The 8,159-nt window shown below is 41.5% G+C and overlaps 1 protein-coding gene across 1 annotated transcript; it reads left to right on the top strand.

The window, feature by feature from the left end:
- Nucleotides 1-1,784: 1,784 nt before the first annotated feature.
- Nucleotides 1,785-8,132, top strand: fam219ab (family with sequence similarity 219 member Ab). The gene is made up of 6 exons (XM_026342722.1): nt 1,785-2,101; nt 3,061-3,160; nt 4,195-4,300; nt 4,910-4,990; nt 5,110-5,164; nt 6,151-8,132. Exons 1-6 carry the CDS (start codon nt 2,024-2,026, stop codon nt 6,307-6,309), a joined length of 579 nt encoding a protein of 192 aa, XP_026198507.1. The 5' UTR covers nt 1,785-2,023; the 3' UTR covers nt 6,310-8,132.
- Nucleotides 8,133-8,159: the final 27 nt, after the last annotated feature.

Genomic DNA, 8,159 nt, shown 5'->3' with positions numbered 1-8,159 from the left:
TTGAGATGAAAAAGGGTCATTGAACTCAACATGATGTTATATAATGATTAGGACAAATATTACAGACAGGGAGATTACTAATAAACATGTGAAGGGTCAGTAATCTGCAGTTCCATCTGCACCGCTGGAGGGGTTGCATAACCCACATCAGCACATACTGAGTCTTGGGAAACGTTCACATCTGTGTGTGCATGTGTGGCGTACTAAAGGATCAAATGCCAATTTATGTTTTGGGCACCACATGCTTGAAAATGCGTTGGATATTATAAAATAAATAATGAAATGTTATTAAACGTATAATAAAATGTAATAATGTGTGAATAATACACATAGAGATTGAAAGTGCATGGTTATAGTCAAAATTCCAGCAGTACTATAAGTACTTTGCATACATCTTTGCTTAAAAGCATGTGTGTGTGTGTGTGTGTGTGTGTGTGTCTGTGTCTGTGTGTGTGCGCACGTGCGCATATATTTTTGCTTCACTTGCCTATGAATAATTCATGACAAAATTGTAATCACGCTTAATCAGGTCTTTATACCAGGACCCCCACAGATTCTCTAACACACATCACTATATTACACACCCACACAATCACTAAATCGACTACAGTCGATCAAAATCATTACATTTTTAGTTTTTACAAAAGAGAAGCGTCTGACAGCGTTGAACTCAAGATGTGCTGTTTCAGTTCTGTCTAATACATGTGCATGACCAGAAGTATGGACATCAAATGGTTTCATCACAACTGGTTGCCATTGGTGGAGCTCTGTTTCATCCCTCTTCTCGTGCAGTATTAGACTGCCTCCTGCTGGATCAGCCTGTACTCTCCTCATGTTGTAACTTTCAGTGTTGGCTGCAGATCAGCTCTGCCAGGACCCTTCTCTATAACTGTGCAGCAGAGCATGCTATTGCTGCTCTCTGCTGGTATTTCCAGGCAGTGACAATATGCAGGCAGACATGTCAGGGAATTTCAGTGAGATGGATACATCACAGATATTCTTCTGGGCTTCCGTCATTAGCCTGAAGTCATTTTATTTTCTGATGTCCATTTGACTGTCAGATTCTGTGTTTGGGGTGAGGTTTAACTGTTAGCTGGTGTAGAGAGCCTACAGGGACAGGCAATGGACAGAATCAGTGGCAGACGCAAGCTTTAGGAGTGATGCATGTTTTGTAAAAATAAATAAATAAATAAATGCTACTTTGTCTAGCAAGACAATGTTTTAGAATCCAAAACAAAACTAAATCTAAAATTTAGATTACTCAGAGATGAAGGTAAACAACCTGTCTATATGATGTAGCCAACGTGTTTTCATGTCCAACATGTTTCCATCTCTCCCTGCGTCAGCACAGCTGGCTCAGACTCCTGATCTGCTCAATAGAGATTTACTGATTGATGATGAACATGAAGGTCATCTGCAGATGACATCTGAGTGAGTATATCTGTCCAATAAGTGTGGTGGGGAAACGTATTTTATTTCCCAATGGAAATGGAGTAAAATTATGAAGTGGCATAAAATGTAAAATCTATTTTAGATTGTATTCCCACATGTTGTAAGGTATATCTTCATAAAGCCTCCTATAGTTGATGCTGCTCGTTTCATTTATTAATATATCAGATTTAATTTGCTGATCCTCAGTGTCACAGAAATACATGAACTGATCTGTTTTTGTTTTTTTTTATCGTGTACAAGAGAAAGAGAAAAGCTGACATGAGAAACACGAACATGATGTCTTCACGTCCTCCTGGACCGTAGTAACTCCGTGGGGTGGGGACCGCATTTAGCGTCTTTAAAAGCCCCCTCTCAGTCCCCGGACCCTAGTTTGGGTTACCCCCACCCGGAAGTGGGTGGTGGAGGTACCGTCACCCAACTGGTCACACCACCGTCGTTGTACTGCCTGCTGGGATGAAGCTCGTCACCGGAGAACTACAGAGGTTGTTACAAATCTGAGATCTCGTCGAAACAACCAGTTGCCAGTATTTAGTTTCCAGGAGCAGAGAGGAGAGAGGCGCGTTTTGCCAAAATGATGGAAGAAATAGACAGATTTCAGGTGCCGAGCGCCGTGCAGGAGGCGGAGATGCAGGCAGAGATGCAGCCGCTGGTAAGTCTGGGAGACTGGAAAACATCAGCCAGTATTTTGATGTTTGCTTTCCCTCTTTTTCACGACTAATACTCGGTTTGTGTAGGAGGCCTGCCATTCATAATGTTAGGACCCCGACACATCCACCGGCCGCTCTGCGTAAAATGAGCCGATGCGCCGATAGATCGTTTTCCTTCAAGTTTATTTTCCCACTATCAACCCGTAACTTGTTATTATGACAGTGTAACGAAGCAGATGATGCCTGATGTGCTGCTGTGCTGGCGTTTTGTCCCTCTGTGTAACGCAAACAGCGTCCGGTCTGCTGCGTAGTGAGCAGCATCCGTCATGTCTGGCGAAAACAAGCATCCCATCCCATCCCATGCTACATCCTCAGCATCCGTGCAGCAAGTGTCACCTTAACACGGTTACAGAGTAGCTCTGAATCTCGAATATACGCCTGAATCTGGCGCTGAACAACCATATTTTGTAAGAAGAAGTCGGTGGAAAGCTTTTGGTGGTTCGCTCCGTGGCCTGTAGCGGGGCCCTGGGCTACTGCAGCCTGCAGGGCGGCCTCTGCTGCCCACGGCCGGGGCCGCTGGAGAGGCCACACTGGAGCCACAGTACTATGACCTGTTATCCAGCGACGTGCTCACACCTCCATTCATTCCCTCGCCTCACATAGCAGCTGATTGATAAAGTGTTTTCTTACATGTGCCCAGAACATTTTAGGAAGTGTTTTGACTCTAAACATTTCATTTATGTAAACATGTTATACATGTATAACTGTATAACGTTTCCTGCTCTGGCCTTCATCAGATCGAGATAAATCCTCAAGTTTGATCTATTTATGAACTGTTTGTTCATGTCCAGGCTTAGCAGGGGCTACTCTGCATTACCAAAGTGCATTAATTATTCATCCATGCCTCAGTAATGCTCATCTTTCTGTTCGTTTGTGTTTCTGTTTTTTCATTTGTCTTCAGGACCCGGCTTCCTCCACAGCCTCAGAGGCAGACTCAGACACCAGAGAGGGGGAACCAGTCACCATTAATTACAAGCCCTCCCCCCTGCAGATGAAAATAGGTGAGTAAGAGCTTCAGCGTTGTCTTTGATAAAGTATAAACTACCTACCCGTTGTTATGTGCAGACGTGGCATAATCTGAACAAACCACAGTGCTACTGGGAATCTGTGTGCAAACTATGCAGCTGTGTTGTGTATTTCATTTATATATTGAAGGCATCAGATCATCAGCGTCTCATCAGAGAAACAAGACACGATTTCAAGTTGCTATATGTCGAGCAAAGATTGTCTTTATCTGTTGATTTGTTTTTAAATGAATCCAATTATTATTTACAGTATGTCCCAAAATGGTAAAGAAATCATATAATAATACGTTCTCAGAGCAAACATTTACCTCCTTGACAGAAATAAATTAAAAGTTCCTTTTGTCACTGAAGTGTCCAAATGTGCAGCACACTGTCAGTTCATCCTGCATGTTAAATATCAGTTGTTCTTCACAGTCTTCTTCTTTGTATTGTTATTACTAATCATGGATGTTATTCATGGTCCTTTAATGACTTTTAAACACTATTTTGAGACATACTCTCTCCTTTTCTATTATGTTTGATTGTTAAGTGTCATTTTGCCTTTTCCACCTTGACCCTCACATGGTCAGTGAAGTGCATTCAATGACCTTCTAGATCTCTTATATGGATTAAAAGTGTCATTGGCCAGAGCAATAAACCTGATACAACATTCACTAGCATCTTTAATGTACTGTTGTAGTTTTAGTTCATCCTCAGCGCAGCACGTTTTGTGGATTTATTTGTCATCTCATCCTTGATGAGAATCCTATTGTTGTTCCTGAATTTATTATATCCCTTGAATAATCCCGCTGTATGATGTAAACAGAAACTGATCAACCCTGATGCTCAGAAAGAGACGATGTCATGCTCCTTTGTGTAATTAAAAACAAAAAGAAATGTAAATAAAACCCAGCACTTCACTGATCACCACACGTCATCATACTGACAGTGTCCACACTGCAACAGGCCGACAGACAAACTGCAGGAAGTCAACAGATATGTGTGTTACTTTGTCTTTGTCTCCTGTGCAGAGAAACAGAGAGAGCTGGCTAGAAAGGGCTCATTGAAGAACGGCAACACTGTAGGAAGTCCGGTCAACCAGCAGCCCAAGAAAAACAACGTCATGGCCAGAACACGGTAAGAAGTGACCGACGTGTTTCCATCTTCTGTTGCTTGTTGGTTCCTGAGAGATTTCAGTAACTACAGAGGATTCCTCGTTTCTTTATTTACAAGTGTTCCCTCTGTAACTGAACAGATGTAGTAGAATGTAGAGGTCAGGACAGTAGTGTTACAAGGTAGCAAACGAGGGGAACCCAGATGTGCAAAAATCACTGCTGAACAGGAAGTTAACAATCGACCCGGCAAACAAAAAAGTGAAGCGATCACTAACAGACAACAGAACTTCTAGCAGGAGACGAAACAAGGAGAACACACTAACAACCTAACAGGGAACACAATAGGGAATAAATACAAGCTAGGTGATCAGCATTAGGGGATGTTAGGAACCCAGAAGAGAAACAAACACAATGAAAGATGCTGCCCCAGCTGGTGCAGGGAGGAACTGTAACCAGTGGAGAAAACAGTCTTATTGATTCGGGCCTTGTACAATATCCAAGCTGGAAATTCGAACTCTCTCATGCTTCTGTTGTCGCTGTAGTTCAACTGTGACGTTGCCTCCGCGTCCGCCTTCCTTTTTCTTACTCACCTCTTCCTGTTTGTGATTTCTCATCTTTTCACTGCCCACAGGTTGGTAGTGCCCAATAAAGGTTATTCCTCTTTAGACCAGAGCCCAGATGAGAAGCCCCTGGTGGCCTTAGACACAGACAGGTAAACACACACACACACACACACAGACACACACACACACACACACACACACACACAGTAATACATTTCTTGCTTCTCTTTTCTTACTGGAGAAGCCAACTTGTGTTTTTCTGTTTCAGTGACGATGATTTTGACATGTCCAGATACTCATCGTCGGGATACTCCTCTGCTGAGGTGAGCACGATGGAGCAGATATCTGTGCGCTCAGCGTCGTTATCTCACATTCATTCTCTGATCGACTCCCTCCCCTCTTTTTTTATTCCTTTATATATAAATCCTGCTCATCCATGTTAACTCGGTACGTGCGTGCACCACTTGCAAGTGCATGATTACACTGCAGATGCACCTGCACACAATTGTGCACGACGCACACAGTGGGAAATAAATGAAATGTCATCTCTGCGTACCTGCTGCTGCAACGCTGCTGCCAATATAAGAGCAAATCACGGACACATCATCATATTTATTTCCCAGAAGAATCCTCATTTCCAGCTTCTATATCAGTTTTCTGTCTGTATGACAAGTCAAGGCTTGTGAATATATTTATATATATATATTATACTGGCAAATCCACAAGAGTGAACATCTTAAAGGCCAAATGTTGGGATTTGAAATGAAGACGTTGCTTCTCTTTACTAACAAAGGTGCGTGTTATGTTACAGTAGGACAGTAGTCATCACTTTCATGACAAAGCTCCAGGCAGTGATCCGTCCAGCCATCTGTGAAAGTGCTGTTCACTCACTTTACCATGGTTACAACACTAACTTTTAGCCAGTTTAAGTCACGACCACAGACAGTACTCATATCTGCATATTGTACATTGTGGTAATTTGTATTGAAAGATACATTTGTTGGTGTGAAACAGTTACACGAGTCATTCAGTTCAGATGGTGAATGTCTTTTATCATGGAAGTTTTGGTAAATGAGGCCTTTAAATTCCACACACGAGGACAAATCATGTACCTAAATCCTACCTATGATTGTGTATTCACTGCTATTTTGTCCTCTAACCCACCCCAACATCAGAGCGTTACAGATCTTCTCATCCTGTTCTCTGCACCTACGTTAATAAGATTGTTTCTCAAAATCTCCAGCGATATTTTACTGTATCGTAGAAAAGGTTTTTGGAACCTGAACCACTGTGTCTGTCTCCCTTCAAGCAAATCAATCAGGATTTGAACATCCAGCTGCTGAAAGATGGCTACCGTCTAGACGAGATCCCGGATGATGAGGACCTGGATCTGATCCCACCCAAATCAGTCAACCCCACCTGCATGTGCTGCCAGGCAACCTCCTCCACCACCTGTCAAATACAGTAACCTCGCTCCTTTGGCCTCCTGCCTCCTGTCCCTTTCCACACAACATTATTCCCTAATCTTCATCTGCTGTGAGTTCACTTCGCCGCCAGAGTGGTGAAAGCGAAGCATTGGTAGAATATCGTGACGACAGTAAAGTGCTATGATGACAAATAATTCAATTAACATATAGAAACTTTGGTTTAAAATCTAGGGGAAGGAACACGTGTGGAAGTGGAAGTGGAAGTATTCTATATGTATTTAAAATATCAGTAAAATCAGTGGTGGTTTCCTCCTATGGCAGGACATGCACTTGTGTTTGAGAGCCCTTCTCTTAGTGAATATGATGTAATATAACACAATGATATTAGTATGACAAACGTCAAAATGGATGCTGTAAAGTGAAGAATAAGAAACATTATCATACCTGCTGATTTTGTTCTGCTTACTTGAATTCTGGCTTGCATTTTTGCATTTTTCTCTAATTCTTTTATTTTGTTTTGTATTTAAATGCTTACTTTTTTATTTTTTAAACTGAGGGATCAGAATGATTGTATGTGTTCAAGTGAAGATATGGGAAAAGTGTGGGCTTGGTTTCTCAAGTAGTTGATATAAGGTACTGTAGTCATTGTACTGTACAGGGTTGTTATGTAGCACAGGCCAGGTCATTGCACTCTTTCACGCCACCTTCAGCACTGTTGCTTTCTTTACTGGCTTGGGATGTTTCACTATAGAATTTAGGGATGAATGTGTGAACGTGATTGGCTGAGGAACAAATTGCATGAAGGGCACCGGACTGAACACCAGAATGGAGAATAATAAGTGAGTAACTTGTTGCACATTAGATTTCAGCCCCATTTCTATTGTGCAATCGTTCGCTTGCTGTTGTGGCACTAGCTTGACTTGTTGTTTTTGAATTTGCACATTTAGTTTTATTAATTTTCGGGCTCATGTCTGTGCACTCTTTCCTGCAAAGCAGTGACAGTGTCTTATCTGAAATGAACTGTGTTAAAAGGGAAGATTACATATCATTGCACCGGCTCTCTAACACATGATGCTCACATGATTCTCACGCTATCAAGGCCAAAAGGACTGGGTGGGGGGGTTATATAGATTATTTAGCACAGTCTGATGTGTTAACCCCACACTCGATCATTCCTCAGTGTCTTAGAACCTGAATAGGCACTCCCTTCGTTCCCATTTCTATTCTTACTCGACACATCATTAAGGAGCACACAGGTTCACACACTAGAATGATTTACCCTATCTCCTCTCTCTCTCTCCTACAGACACACACACACACACACACACACATGCATATGCATGCATACCAACATAAAATGCCAAACTAAAGAGTGAGACGGCATCTATTTGTCACTTTTGACTAATAGGTTGGAAATCGTTTTTTAATTGCAACAAGGGTCATTGACTAGCACTAATATCCTTCATTTACAAGCCTCTCTTCCCCTTAAATCAGCTGATTATTTGCAATTAGAGTATGCCTTAAGTACGGAGAAGTTTAAAAGATGTGTGCATTTTTTGCCATCTTGATCATTTAGTTTACATAATGAGCATTTGCTGTCTGTGAAGTTATGCTCTTTTTTCTTTCTTTTTTTTTTTTACATTTAGACACGGGTGATAATTGTTGCGATACTTTGGTTTTCCTTTTTTAAATGATTTTTCTTATATTGTAAACACTTCCATTACAGTATTTAACAATGTTATTGTTATGTGCGGTGTATGAAAACAACAAATAAACACAAAGCTAATGTAGCACTCCCCGTTCTATGTGACTGTTTTTGTTGCTGCACCTGCTTTTCTCTACACTGTGAAGTATGGTATCAAAGAGGGATATATGTATATATATATTCTGT

This window comes from Anabas testudineus, chromosome 9, assembly GCF_900324465.2.
Source record: "Anabas testudineus chromosome 9, fAnaTes1.2, whole genome shotgun sequence".
In the NCBI taxonomy this organism is placed as follows: domain Eukaryota; kingdom Metazoa; phylum Chordata; class Actinopteri; order Anabantiformes; family Anabantidae; genus Anabas; species Anabas testudineus.
The sequence above is the reverse complement of the archived record's forward strand: the minus strand, read 5'-3'. Positions and strand labels throughout refer to the sequence as shown.

Excerpts from the sequence above, each read along its gene's own strand:
- fam219ab (XM_026342722.1), top strand. The coding sequence starts at position 2,024 with ATGATGGAAGAAATAGACAGATTTCAGGTGCCGAGCGCCGTGCAGGAG. Across the intron at positions 3,161-4,194 it reads CCCCCTGCAGATGAAAATAG|AGAAACAGAGAGAGCTGGCT; the intron begins GTGAGTAAGAGC and ends TCTCCTGTGCAG. Across the intron at positions 4,301-4,909 it reads AACGTCATGGCCAGAACACG|GTTGGTAGTGCCCAATAAAG; the intron begins GTAAGAAGTGAC and ends CACTGCCCACAG.